We start from the raw sequence: 15271 nt of genomic DNA, 5'->3' as shown, positions 1-15271 counted from the left end.
GCTAATGAAAATATTGTTTTACCATTTTGAAAAGTTGTTATTGCTTACTCCTTACTACTTTCTATGTGATAAATACATTCACAGCAAGAGGCCACAGACCACGTCCCTTGTACCAAAAAAACCACTCTACAATGCAAAGGAAGTGTTCTTATTCTATAGATCATTCTTTCCACAGTTCCCTGCATTGAAATGTTTTCCCACATGATCTCTTTCACTATTCTTTGTAGTTTTCTTAACAATCTGGATACCAACAGCCAAGAGGGTGTTGCTCCACAACATGTGGCTCAATGGTAAGATAGTTAAGTTATGCTACGGATTGCAGATTCAGGTTTCTATCACATTCAAAAAACTTCAATGTTCTCCCCTCCTATGCTTTGTAGCTCTACTAAGTAGATGGAAACCAAAAGCCAACAAAGTGTTGCAGCCCAGCCTTTACTCAAATGGTACATTATTTTAGACTCCCTATGCAATAAAGAGTTAGAACATAGTCAATGTCCTTTACTAGTTGCACTTTAATCACTCCAATTTTGACAGGGACCTAAAGAAAAGAATGACCATGAATCCAATAGCCTACATCAAATGCAAAAGATAGCCACGTAGACCAAAGGTATCTATTAAAAACAACATAGTTTAATTTTTAACAAATATTACTCTAGCTTTTGTAAGCTCATGCTTCTTAACATGCCTCTCCTTCTACAAACCATTTACCAAGCATATCTTAATCTAATATCACAACTAGACATATGATTAGTTGGTCAAGCACAAGTGTTAGATAAACTTTTAAACCTTATGAAATTAAGGCTTCAAAAATTATAAAGACATTTACGAAGAGGATTATAAAGACTTAAGTCCAAAACATCTACACCTATATCCTGTCTCACTTTTATGTTTGTGATGGATTAGTGAAAAAGAAAATGTTCTATACTTTTTGGTCATAGTTTTCCACAATGTTTGAAACTGTGTAATTATATAGATTTACTACTATACACTATGGGATCAGTACTATCTAGGCTTACTTTCAATAAGACTTTAACCGAGACTTCATTAATATGCTAGCTGTTAGGAGAGATTATGATTGTAGTCTCTCTATAGTGCAGATATTCAAACCCTATATGTATAACCCAGAGCTGAAGAAGAGACTCAGGAAAAGTTGTCATCACACGAAGCTTTTTAGATGCAAGTTCATTTCTAGATTTATACCCTAGTTATAGAGGTCTCCTTTGCTTTGAGGTTGTGCACTAGTTTGCAGATTTTATTGTCACCTTTTTAATATTCCATACAGTTATATTACATACCATCAAACCTTCTTATGTTCCATATAGATTGGAATCTTTAGCTGATTAGGTCCATGCCAATTTTCTCAACAATGGGGAAAATCTTAGAAGCAATTCAAAAATAGTTGCACCTCTTTAGTTTTACCTATATTTCAATCAAAATTGTTCTAAAAAACTAAAACCACAATCATTGCCAACACAAGTCCTTTGTTTTGGCTATGTATCTTCATGAATCCTTCAACTATTGTTCAATGCTCCAAACTCAGAAAGACTAGGAGAAACTCATGTTGGATAATGTTGTCCTTGATGTCACACAAATGTCATATTAGTCATTAATCTCAAGTTCACCGAGCTCAGACAGTCTACAATGCAATCTACAGTGCCAACTAAGCTCACTCGCTCATCGAAGGAAATGTGGAAGACAATGTTAACCGAGCTAACTTGATCAACAAAGGAAAGGTGAAAGACAGTGTTCACCGAGCTCACTCGGTCAACGAAGGAAATGTGGAAGTTAGTGTTAACTGAGCTTCACTCGGTCTCCAAAGGGTAGTTTCCATCGAGCTCACTCGGTCATCAAAGGAATCATGGAGAGGTCAGTGTTAACCGAGCTTCACTCGGTCTCCAAAGGGTAGTTTCCACCGAGCTCACTCGATTATCTCAGGAAACTCAGTACTTACCAAGTTCTCCTGGCGATTGAAGGATTTTCACGAAGTTCGCTATATTAATCGAGCTCAGTTGGTTAACACAAGAATTATTTTCTGAACAAAGTTCATTGTGCAGGGTCAGCCAGTATAGGGATTTGCTAATTAATTACTTCTAGCCGACTGTTGTAATTGTTTGTTTAGTCAGTGATTTGAGCCGACTAAGATAATCTGAAAGGTATAAATGGTCATTCAAGTTATGAATTAAAAGGTGTGTGTGATTGTAAAAAAGAAGTTATGAATGCAAATTATAGTATGAAATGAAAAGGCGAATGTTGAGCAAAGTATGATGAAGGATATGATGTGTTGAAGGAGCTGTAAAGTTGTATTTGATCAGTAAGGATCCAATCAAGCATAACATAGATCTGTAATTAGCAAAGATAAGTTGCACATTATATCAGGTCATTTCATTGTTGCTTTCTAACCATTGTAACAGTGAATTCAAAATCTCTTAATAGAGTTGGTTTAATAGCCATTCAATAAATCCTCTAACAAGGTGACAGTTCAGTTGAATTGTTCTAAAGACCTCTAGCAAGGCCACTCCTAACAGGGTGATTAAATCCTTTAACAGGGTCACACCTAACAGTGTGTTTTGTAACCTTTAACAAGGTTGGCTCCTAACAGGGCTCACTTCAGAAGAGTGAAAAACAGTATCTAGTTACATTGGTGGTTTTTCCCATATTGGGTTTCCATGTTAAAACTGGTGTCTCTTGTGTTCTTAATTGCTGAATTGCTTTGTGCATGATAACATATCAGTTCTTAATATTTATCATTTGTTGCATTATCAAGTTTCAGCATTTTATATTAATCAGATCAAGGGTATATTTAGACATCTTAGGGACTGTGGAAAGTTTTGTAGTAATTGATTCACCCCCTCCCCCTTTTAGTTACTCTATTCTCATTTCCAACAATTGGTATCAAAGCTTTTGGTGCCTGCAAGAAAAGATTTCAAGGATCTAAGCCAAAGATCAAGATGTCTTACAAAAGAGAAATTTCAAAACTCAACAGAGATAACTTCTCCGCATGGCAAGGATTGATGAGACTTCATTTGGCTACTATTGGTGATACTGGACTGAAATACCTTGAAAAAAAATATGAAGAACCTTCTGGCACATTGTCTGTCAATGACATTGCTGAAAAGAAGACTCACAACAACATAATGATAGACATAGCATCCAATCTCAGTTATGAAGAATTTGATGACATTAAGGACTGCAAAATTGCCTTCGAGATGTGGAACAAGCTAAAAGAGATCTATGGAGGAGATGATAATGTGAGAAGAGCAAAAGCAGAAAGTCTAAGAGGACAATTTGATCAAATGAGGATGAGAGAGGATGAAAACATTGAAAAGTATGTTGAAAGAGTTAAAGCATGTGTCAATGCAATCAGAGCATCTGGAGGTGATATCAAAGGAGAAACAATTATAAGAAAAGTTCTGAAACCTTGCTTCTTGTTTATGCAATCAGAGTTTTTGCAATTCAGGAAAGAAGTTGTGAAGCAAAGCATATAGATGTTTAAATCTATCCACTCACAAAGTCATAGAAAGTGCACATGTGAAAGTTGATGAGTTTGTAGACAAATCTGAAGAAGAAAGCAAAAAGGTACCTGAAGATTACAGAAGATTTGTTTACATTGAACTAGATACTATACCAAGCATACCATTCACTCAAGAATCCTCAACTCCCAAGTCATCAGTAATCGAGTTGCAAAAAGTTCAAACCGAGCCACAACAACATTCAGACATTATCGAGCAAGTGTCTACTAAGTTTGAAGCGCTTGAGCCAATTCTTACTGAGCCAAAATAGCCTGAACATGAAATTGAAGCACAAGGATATAGCAATGAAACTCATTCAAGAGGCAAAGAACCTGGATTAGTTAAATATGTCAGAAGACATCATGCACTAGATCAGATCATTGGAGACAAATATGAAGGAACCTTGACAAGAAGCAAGCTGAAAAATACTTGTTTACTTGCTGATTTTGAACCTAGAAGCATTAAAGATGCATTGCAAAATGATAGTTGGATTGAGACAATGAACAAGAAAATAGAACAGATAGAGAAGAACAAGACATGGACTCTTGTACCCAGGCCTAAAAATAAGAATGTAATTGGAACCAAGTGGGTATTCAGAAACAAGTTGACTGAAGATGGTAAGGTATCCAGAAACAAAGCCAGATTGGTATGCAAAGGATACTCTCAAGAAGAAGGCATAGATTATGGAGAAACCTTTGCTCCTGTTGCAAGATTGGAAGGAGTTAGAACCTTACTTGCATATGATGCTCACAAAAGATTCAAAGTTTATCAGATGGATGTCAAGTCAACATTCCTCAATGGAATACTGGATGAAGATGTTTACATTGAACAACTTGAAGGTTTTGTTGATCCAGATAAAAAGAACATGGTTTGCAAATTACACAAGGCACTGTATGGTTTGAAACAAGCCCCTAGAGCATGGTATGAAAGATTGCATAACTATCTTATTCAGATTGGTTTTCAAAGAACTAATGATAATAGTAGCTTGTATATAAAGGAAGGACCAGATAATAAGATTGTTTCGGTAGAAATATTTGTAGATGATACTGTTTTCATAGGGCATGATGATCTTTGCAAAGAATTTTCAGAAAAAATGAACAAGAAATTTGAAATTTCTATGTGTGGTGAAATAAAATTCTTTTTTGGTCTTCAAATTCAACAAAATAAGAATGGCATCTACATCACTCAATCAAAATACATCAAGGAGATATTGAAAAAGTTTGGTATGGAGGACTGTAAACCTGTTGGAACTCCTATGTGTACTGGATTGAAATTTACCAAAGATGATGAATCCAAAGAGGTAGATCAAACATTGTATAGAGCTATGATTGGAAAGTTACAATACGTAGTTCATACCAGGCCAGATATTGCCCTTGCAGTTGGTATTGTTGCAAGATTTTCAGCAAAGCCAAGAGAAACTCACCTGATGGCAATCAAAAGAATAATGAGATATTTGAAAGGAACTGAAGATTATGGCTTATGGTACAAATTTGGAGGTAATTTGGATTTGAAAGTGTTTACTGATGCTGATTGGGCAGGAAACCTTGATGACAGAAAAAGCACAAGTGGAGGAGCATTCTTTCTTGGAAAAAGATTGGTTTCTTGGACAAGCAAAAAGCAAAATTGTACATCCCAATCTACAGCAGAGGCAGAGTATGTTGCTGCAGCAGTAAACTGTTCAAATATTGTTTGGTTTAAGCAGTTATTACAAGGAATGAAGATGAAAATCAAAGAACCAGTTGTCATGTTCTGTGACAATACTAGTGCAATCAACATATCCAAGAATCCAGCGATGCATTCCAAGACCAAACATATTGCAATAAAATATCATTTTTTCAGAGAATTGGTGCAAGACAAGGAGATCAGATTGGAATATGTCCATACAAAGGAACAAATTGCTGACATATTCACAAAGCCTTTACCTAAGGATGCATTTTTGTATCTCAGAGGTAAGTTAGGGGTCATTCCCCTATCTGAAGTCCACTAAAAATAAGTTCTAGTGATGCATCAACGCATACAAGATTGAAGATCTATCTGTTGATGTAGTTTAATCAGAAATCATTGCATATGAATAAGTACTAAAGGTACATTACAATTCACTTAACATCTATTGTCTTTGGCATGTGTTGTCAAAGAGGGAGAGATTTGCTGTCATATCCTTCTGAAATTTGTGAGATTTGAAAAGTTTGCCATGAAGTCCCTTAACAGAGGGAGATTATTGAAGGAGGGAGAAGTTTGTTATCTTGTTGGACTTGTTTTCAAAATTTCATTCTATTATGACATGTTGTGTTGCCATCAATGCCAAAGAGGGAGATTGTTGGATAATGTTGTCCTTGATGTCACACAAATGTCATATCAGTCATTAGTCTCAAGTTCACCGAGCTCAGACAGTTTGCAATGCAATCTACAGTGCCAACCAAACTCACTCGATCATCGAAGGAAATGTGGAAGACAGTGTTAACCGAGCTAACTCAGTCAACAAAGGAAAGGTGAAAGATAGTGTTCACCGAGCTCACTCGGTCAACAAAGAAAATGTAGAAGTCAGTGTTAACCGAGCTTCACTCGGTCTCCAAAGGGTAGTTTCCACCAAGCTCACTCAGTCATCAAAGGAATCATGGAGAATTCAGTGTTAACCGAACTTCACTCGATCTCCAAAGGGTAGTTTCCACCGAGCTCACTCGGTTATCTCAGGAAACTCAGTACTTACTGAGTTCTCCTGGTGATTGAAGGATTGTCACGAAGTTCGCTGTATTAACCGAGCTCAGTCGATTAGCACAAGAATTATTTTTTGAACAAAGTTCACCGTGCAAGGTCGGCCAGTATAAGGATTTGCTAATTAATTACTTCTAGCTGACTGTTGTAATTATTTGTTTAGTCATTGATTTGAGCCGACTAAGATAATCTGAAAGGTATATATGGTCATTCAAATTATGAATTAAAAGGTGTGTGTGATTGTGAAAAAGAAGTTATGAATGCGAATTATAGTATGAAATGAAAAGGCAAATGTTGAGCAAAGTCTGATGAAGGATCAGATGTGTTGAAGGAGCTATAAAGTTGTATTTGATCAGTAAGGATCCAGTCAAGCATAACAGAGATCTGTAATCAACAAAGATAAGTTGCACATTATATCAAGTCACTTCATTGTTGCTTTCTAACCATTGTAATAGTGAATTCAAAATCTCTTAACAGAGTTGGTTTAACAACCATTCAATAAATCCTCTAACAAGGTGACAGTTTAGTTGAATTGTTCTAAAGACCTCTAGCAAGGCCACTCCTAACAGGGTGATTGAATCTTTTAATAGGGTCACACCTAACAGTGTGTTTTGTAACCTTTAACAGGGTTGGCTCCTAACAGGGCTCACTTCAGAAGAGTGAAAAACAGTATCTAGTTACATTGGTGATTTTTTCCATATTGGGTTTTCACGTTAAAACTGGTGTCTCTTGTGTTCTTAATTGCTGAATTGCTTTGTGCAGGATAACATATCAGTTCTTAATATTTATCATTTGCTGCATTATCAAGTTTCAGCATTTTATATTAATCAGATCAAGGGTATATTTAGACATCTTAGGGACTGTGGAAAGTTTTGTAGTAACTGATTCACCCCCTCCCCCTCTCAGTTACTCTATTCTCATTTCCAACAACTCAGTCGTGGTTTCCTAAAAACTCTGGGTAATGTTGTTTCTTTTCTGATCGTAAGAGCACTTAGATCTTTCTATTTATGCTCCTAAATTTTTTTTCAAATCTAACTTGCAATAAAAATCTCTGGTGCAAGTTCATTTCCAGATTCATGCCCTAGTTACAACTTTTATTGAAACTTAGCAATAATCTGTCATCTTTTCTCAATTTTAAATAGGGATAAATTAGAAGTCCGACTATCAAGGACATGAATAAAGCACAGATTAAAAAAGAATCCATGTATAAAGTAACAGCAGTAAAGAATTATAACAAAAATTAACTGGCATGCAAGTATTCTTGTATTAATGTTCATATAAATTTGTCAGGTAACCCTATAGGGCTACGCTTTAATATTAATGATATTTTGATATTTGTGTTTGCCTAAGGCTTTCTGGGCTATATGATTTCAACATTCCTGTAGGCTAGAGGGCATCTTGTATATAGAAGGTGGGTTATAAATTTGATTTCGGAAAAAACTACAAGCTATAGTCAAAAGTGTGCGTATTTAGCCAATGTATGATGTGTGCAGAAGTTAGAGGATCGGAGACTGCATTGCTTTTTTGGAAGATTTGAAATTTCATTGTTCATGTCAAGTTTTTAAAATTATAGATCTTATACTTGCGTAAAAGTCTAGGTGGGTTATAAATCTAGTTTTGGATGTCAAGCATGAAGACTTAAGAGTTAATTAGTTTAGCTGGATGATGAGGGATAGCTGACTATTTGGCATTTTTCTTTTGTTTAGATAATCCTCTTATCAAAGATAAGGGTGGTTTTTGCTCTTTATGTAGTCTTCTCAACTAACTCAGTTAAATGTTTTCCCAATTTTTTAATGCAAGTGTTTTCAGAGCCATCTACCCAACTTGACCAATGTGAACACATGTTTGGTTATTAAGTGGACTTGATCAATGCAAGGATGTTTCAGTTATGTTAAGTGGGTTGTTAATGCATCCATTTCCTATAATTATGTTTAAATTATCCAAAATTCTTCTTTTGCGTGTACCTAACATTTTGTTTAGCTTAATTTTTTAGTATGTAGGTTGATAGTTTCTTGACATAGTACCCACATAATGGATTGATCTTAATCAATTTTCTTGGGTCTGAGATCCAATCTTATCAGCACTTGTTGACTTCACAGTCTTGATTATAATTGCAAGCCAGACTCCCTCAAGATTATGCTTAACTATTTCTTTCCTCATCCAACTTGGAGAGAAAAACTCTTTGAGAAATCACAACTCGCCTCTAAGAGGCCATATAGGAACTCATACTTAGGAGCTACTTGCTGCATAATTAATAGGATGCCCATAAAATCATAATTACATGACTGGAATTTTTTGTTTTAATCCACACGGCCGGCATTTTAGAATGGTAAAATTTTGATGGTTGAAGATTTAGAGGTAGTTCAGGAAGTTCACAACAACTAGCATTTATTTTGAGGTGATATGCCTTATAGTAATAATAAAGCAACAACTTTACTCTGAGGTGGAGGCATAGGCCCATGAGGCCCACACCCAGCCATTGGGCCACTTGGGTTACAACAAAAGTTGTTTCAGAAAATCTTATCAACTTCATCATAATATCAAATAATGCAAACAAATGAGAAGATAATCTTGATATCAATTCCATCCTCTGAACATTCCACCATTATCTTAAAGAGCAAGCCAACATAAGATATTTAGAAAGATCATTTCTATACATTGAGAGGTATAAACCAGTTGCTTATATGTTCTATCTTTCACTTTGAGAATTCATCTTGAAAATCTTAAAACTCGATAATACCTGTGATAGTAAGATACATATTTAGTGGGGGACATACTTTAATGGCAGATTGTATTCTTTCATTTTTGGTTACATTCATTTGGAGTACTTTATCTTAGTAGCTTCTTGGTGGTTGGGTCATCCTTGTTTATAGTTCTGTAGTAGATGTCTGTCTTCAACCCACTGAGTTTCAAACTTACAGAGATTATCATGTGGAGTCTCATCATCATATCTTTAATTGCAGGTGTAGGAGAACAACTGTGCATGTGTAGTGTTTATTTGAGCTCTGAAAGTCAACAACTTTTATTTTATTTTTACCTGTTTGAATATCCCAATATGATGGAAGGTCGATTTTGCTGCATGCTGACAATCACCAACATGAAGAACTAAAAATAAATATATAAAATATACATTCCACAATCATGGATAGACAAGAGATGAGGAACAGAAACTAAACAGTAAAACTGAGAGTCCAAATCTATCACGCCATATGGCTCGGTCAGCTTGTCAGAACATTAGGATTCCACACACTGGCAAAGAATTTCACCCTAATAAAAACTTTCCAAACTCAGACAATTTAAGCAGAACAAGGTAATATTTGTACACCAGTATTCAGCAGGGATGAAAGCTAAACATCCAAATTTCACAACAAAAGAAGCTATTACACCTGAAACCAAATCAAAAGCATGGCCCAGTTATTGCAATCCACCAGACAACAAATCTCCATGATAATGGGAGGTCATGGTTGATGAATGGAACTTTTGTATTTGGGTTATAATAACCAGTAAACCAATTACTTACATAACTTGACAAAACACCAGCTTAAACATATATCAAACCAAATCAAAAGAGCGATCCAATTAATGCATTCCAAAACCAAATAAAAAAACATTGCTCAATTACTATATTCCTATGGACAACACAAAACTCCACCATAATATATGGACAACACAAAACTCCACCATAATGGGCTGTTAAGATTGATCAATGAAAATTTAGTATCTGATTCCCTATAGAACATGCAATCGCATAATGGCCTTTTACCTAAATCGCTGAGAAGAATTCCAAGTGCTGTTGTCCACCTCTCATACCAATAAGGACAATAACAACAATATGCATTATATTTTCTAAACTAAGCATAATGAAGTGATGAGCTGCACCAGTTATGTGTATAACAAAACATCAAATTTATCAATAACGTCATTGGACTGATATAGTAATGAGATGAGAAAGATGTGCAAATCTGAGAAGTTCAAGTGCAAATATTTATATAATTGTAGTTCAAAGGAATAAAGTTCTCGGCATGTTTGATATCAAAAAGATTATTGATAACAGTTTCATATATAGAATAGTATTTCTGATTTCATATTTAGAAATGTTCAACAATAGAGATTTTGATCATGATAAAGCATATTTTGTAAGAGACAATATTCTACGATGGTTTTCTTCCAGGAGCCATAGTTTAAAAGGATGCAACAAAATCCTCGAAAATAAGTATCAAGCTGCACGAGTTAATAATTTGTATTTGGTTACAGGAATCGTTCAATTTTAGAAATGTCATGTCATAAGTGATCATCTTGATCACCATGGAGTACCACTCAGTACGGTTGCACTTTTACCTGTGTTTAGCACAAATCTCAGCAGCATGATTATAATAATTTCCAATATAGAAGTTTGTAAAATATTATATAGAGGAATTTGGAGTTCCAAAAAATATATATATGAAAGAATCAATGTGGACAATCCTTATGATTCTATTTTTTCTGCCAAAGAATAGTACAAGAGTACAGAATCAGACAGGGAATGCTTAGATTTTCTCTAAGAAAGATCCTCTGGGTGCTTGAAAAAATAGAAGAAATATTTTCTTATTTTTCTTCATGAGTATAGAATTAAAGAAATAGAGCATATTTGTACAGGATTTTGTACAGGAAAAGATATTTTTTCTTATTTTTTTTCATGAGTATAGAATTAAAGAAATAGAACATATTTGTACAAGAGTTTGTGCAGGAAATGAAGAACCAGAGCCACATGTGCAATTATAAAAGAACCCGTTTTCCAATGCCAACATTGGTAGTCAATAAAATGCAGAAGCTCTTTGTTTGTTCTGATCACATTGCTTTTTCTGTATATTTATTACATAGCCTGGGTTGATATATTGACAAATATACAATTGGAAGATGTGCCAATAGTATGGTATACTGTTGTGCTATTTTGTACAATGATATGGTGGTATTCAGTTGCAGCAAGATTTCAGCAAATATAAGTAGACGAAGACGAGGTAGATCTCTAAGCTGTAACATATAACTGGAGAAACATTCCTAAGTATGAACATTGTTTGTACATTGAGCGGGCATGTTCCTAACTGCCTCCTGTGCTTATCTACTGTCGCAGGCTATTTCCTGTTTCAGTAGTCATCTCAAGGATCTGTTCGAGGAGTTTATTACTCTCTATTACGTAGTCCACTGGTTCTAGTACGACGGTTGCATTCAGCCGGTCTTCATTATTGTATGTTCCTGCCTGACATGTCAATGTAATTATGTGCGGCTTGTTTTGTACATTCCTGACAACTTGTTGTGCTTTGTATTCTGCATCATCTTCAGCTCCTAGCTCTAGCAATGTATTCGCAGTCATGTCGAGCAATTGTGTTGCTCCTTCAACAAATGCGGTTGCCCATAGCTCCCCGGTGTGGTCTTGTAATTGTAGGAGGACCATGTAGCTATAATTGCATTCTGTAAATTGCTTGTCACATTTTTCACAATACTATTCTTCATTTGCATTTTCAGACTACTTTTTCTTGCATTCCTTTCCTGCCACTTGGTTGGGGCAGGCCAGGTAGGATAGCTTCTCTATGTTGACCTCTATAATGGTTGCTTTCACGATGCACTTTATAGCACGAGTAGAACGACCAATTTGATCATGTATGTCATGAATTGTCATTCTCAATACTGCAGGAGGTTGTGGGGCATACCTTACCGATGGCTCACCACTGTCCTTAACATTATCATCAAACCATGACTTTAACTTTACCGTCTCTGGAATTTGGACATTGATCATTAGTTGTGTAATACCTGTGGTGTTCAGTACTCTTCCATTGAACTCGGTAACACGGCCCCCCTTCACCACTAGAACTGTAGTGTCTTGCAAGTAGTAGCTTTGTTGCAATTTGCTGCCCACTTGCTCGGCTGCTGAGCCTCAGAGCGTCAGATCGATGGGCATGTGAGTCATATCAAGCAATTGTATGGTGCACTGAGAAACTTCTATTTCATTTGCTCTTCTTATTGTAGAGGTTGGTTGTACACATATGACAACCCCTATGGCATCGATCACAGAGTTATCAGGTAGGGTTGTAATTGTCTCCAGTGGTACAAATGAGAATGTATGGCTTGGGACATTGTTGTCATCTTCACAAGTTATGAGACTTGAGCTCTCTTGCAATGCTACTTCTAATCCACTATTCAATCTATTGTACAATTTGTTCGTGGGTTTTATTATTCCTCTAGATAGGAGATATATAGAACCAACTTGCACTTTCTCATAGTAGTCACTTGCTAATTCATTAAAGCAGCATACACGAGTTTCCATTCTGTTGCTGTCTATTACATCGAAGCTGAACATGTGCCCTGCTCCTCTTTGTGTCTTATAGTGATGAGGCTCCTTCTTTGCAGTTACTCGAATGTTAATGGTCCACCATGTTTGGTATGGATTTATATCCTTTATTGTTGTAATTACATCTGGCAACTCTTTGAGAGGATGTGGCGGTGTTAGGCCAAAATGATTCTTTTGTTGTTCATGCATATTTGGCGACATTGGGGTTGTTCTTGCTTCGTTAGTGTGTTCCAGCATGAGCTTTGTTGGTAATTCGGTTATGTCATTTGCTATAGATATCAATTCCAATGCAAGAATGATAATCCACCTTTATATGGACATTGTGCAACAGCAGTAATGTTAGGATGTTAACTATCATAGGTATGAAAGGACATAAGAACGTAGCATAACTATTCTAATTTGTGTGTCTTCTATTGTCTTACCTTGCTTTGTTTGATGTAGAGTAATTGTACTTTGTCAGCTGTATTATTGAGCCCACTTTGATTTCACCAAGGACAATATTCTCATTGTATTTCGTGGGTAGCGACACTTGGTGCACATGCGTACCATCAAAGATGTCTAGGCTGTAGCGGTTTGCTTCACCTAGGCCTTCTCGAAGAATATTGATTGAACATACTTGCACGACAAGCGAAGTGACATTGTGGCCAATAATCAATTGATGTATAGCATTTGATGTGAGTGTATCCATAATGCATGCTACTCTGGTTGCATTGGAATGCAGAGTGGATGTAAATGTATAGTTAGAATTATGTTAGACCCCACTTCATTGATGAAATCATAATGACTATAACATATATTATGTTCTAATCACTTCTACATATTACATTGAGGAGTATCAGAAGGTATCTTTGTTCATTCTACAAACATAGTAATTCAAGTGCACAGCAGTCACCTGTGTAGTATGCAAGATTAATGTGTGTGCTATATATGGGTATGCTCTTAATTCGATGTTGCGTTTCTAATTGTTAATACTCAAAAATCATAGCTAAAATGTAGATGATTTACACGAGGTTTGTCCTAGGATTTTTTACATAATGTGAAACTTGAAATAGTGCAATCTGAAATTGGCTGTATATATTGCTTGTTGCTCCTAATTGTAAATACTAAGAGCTGAAATTGAACTATCCAAACCAAGGCATGTGCGATGTGGGAAATAGATGGTGTTGATTGGAGGGATTAAGTAAGAAAGATGTTGCTAGAGGGATGATGTAGGAAAGAAGTTCCTAAGTTGGCCAGTGCAACATGGGCTTTCATAGATCTATATGGTGTTGAGTTTTAAAAGTCAAGTAAATGTTGTAGAAGGAAGAGAATCTTTGGTATTTAATTTTGGAGGCAGGAGCACTGATGTGATCTTGCACACCTTCATATGGGTCTGTGTTTTATAAGTGCAGTAAATGCTGTAGCAAAAAGACAATTCATGGTAGTAAATTTTACAGGCAGAATCCCATAGGCAACATTATCAATGACCCTCGATACATCCAATTTATAGGACAAATGCATAAATAGAATCATTTCATTTCAAAATCATTCACAGAAAACAAAAGATGATGTGTATCACAGAGCCGCACATTACAATTCGTAAACATGATTAACACTTGCTATGTATTTAAGTGTATGTCATGTGGATAGTTATTTGACACGTGCTATGCCCCTACATATCTGCCTGTATGTGCTATCACTATTTCAAGGATTCAGGGGTACAACATGACACAAAATTGTTTTTACATTTCTTGTCGATTTATACAATTATTCTTACATCTGTGTACAATTAGATTCATAGGCAAACAGATCTTGCGGTGCTAGCATTCTGGGTTATGGTATCCTGCCACCATTAGGTGGCCATGTCATACAGCTTCGCATGTACAATTTGACATGATGACTTATATAAGGCATCTGCCACATTGCACATTGCTTCTTCTGTATTTACAGCATGTTCCATTCATTCAACACTGATGGTGGTAGCAGTCTCCATGATGACAGATACATGCCTTATGTCTTGAACAATCTCTTCACAACATTGTTCAATGTTGTGGGAGACCTCTTCGATTTCGACATTCATGTCTGGGTGCAAACGCTACCTCGAATTCTGTAGTGCTATTATTTGTTTGTGCCCTGTTGTTGCTCCCTTGGCTGGTGCTAGAGATGGTAATGACATCTTCTCGATCTTCTGACGCCATTACGCACCTAGATTATTGCACATACCAAAGTAGACTAGGCCACTAGAGATAAACCGCCTGTTGATAAATCACATCAACAACCTCCTCTTTATTGATTGTATTGAAACCAAAGCATAAAGTAAATGAGTTGTATAAACAAAGATTGTTGATATTGCTTTCTACTTGCAAGCAGACATGTGCCTCATAAGCAAAGATTTAGAGAAGGTGTAACCAAGGTCACTTGGATATGTAGAAATACAACTCTAAAGTTGCGGTGCCATTCCAAAATAAGGTAAGGGGGTAAAGAATGTGTTATATCTATGACAAGCATTATTATGCATATACAATCACCAAAAGATCCACACACTTGTAGTGTTCCTATAGCAATTGGAAACACTATGCAAATTGAAGAAAAATCATACATACGTACTTGTAGTGTTCCTATAGCAATTGCAAACACTATGCAAATTAAAGAAAGATCATACAACTCAAAGAAATATGTTGGAGGAAATAGTTACCTAGTAGATGTAGAAATATCACTGTTGTCTTTGTTGATAATAAAATAATAT

At 35.9% G+C, this 15271-nt stretch overlaps 1 protein-coding gene across 1 annotated transcript; it reads right to left on the bottom strand.

Annotated features, from left to right (window-relative positions):
* Positions 1 to 11724: 11724 nt before the first annotated feature.
* LOC149547415 (replication protein A 70 kDa DNA-binding subunit A-like) lies at positions 11725 to 14723 on the bottom strand. The gene is made up of 5 exons (XM_089794131.1): positions 14585 to 14723; positions 14397 to 14463; positions 12969 to 13247; positions 12486 to 12853; positions 11725 to 12125 (listed from the first exon to the last, which is right to left on the bottom strand). Exons 1-5 carry the CDS (start codon positions 14721 to 14723, stop codon positions 11725 to 11727), a joined length of 1254 nt encoding a protein of 417 aa, XP_089650257.1.
* Between the last annotated feature and the right edge of the window lie 548 nt (positions 14724 to 15271).

This window comes from Cupressus sempervirens, chromosome 7 (genome assembly GCF_028749045.1).
Source record: "Cupressus sempervirens isolate cs-2001-9-10 chromosome 7, ASM2874904v1, whole genome shotgun sequence".
Lineage (NCBI taxonomy): Eukaryota > Viridiplantae > Streptophyta > Pinopsida > Cupressales > Cupressaceae > Cupressus > Cupressus sempervirens.
This window is presented reverse-complemented; position numbering and strand designations above follow the sequence as displayed.

What these genes read in the sequence shown, in the direction of transcription:
- LOC149547415 (XM_089794131.1), bottom strand. Translation starts at nt 14,723, where the DNA reads ATGGCGTCAGAAGATCGAGAAGATGTCATTACCATCTCTAGCACCAGC. An exon ending in TGAATGTCGAAATCGAAGAG is followed by an intron (nt 14,464 to 14,584) that starts GTCTCCCACAAC and finishes CTGTAAATACAG; the next exon opens with AAGAAGCAATGTGCAATGTG. An exon ending in CAAATTGTACATGCGAAGCT is followed by an intron (nt 13,248 to 14,396) that starts GTATGACATGGC and finishes CAATGCAACCAG; the next exon opens with AGTAGCATGCATTATGGATA.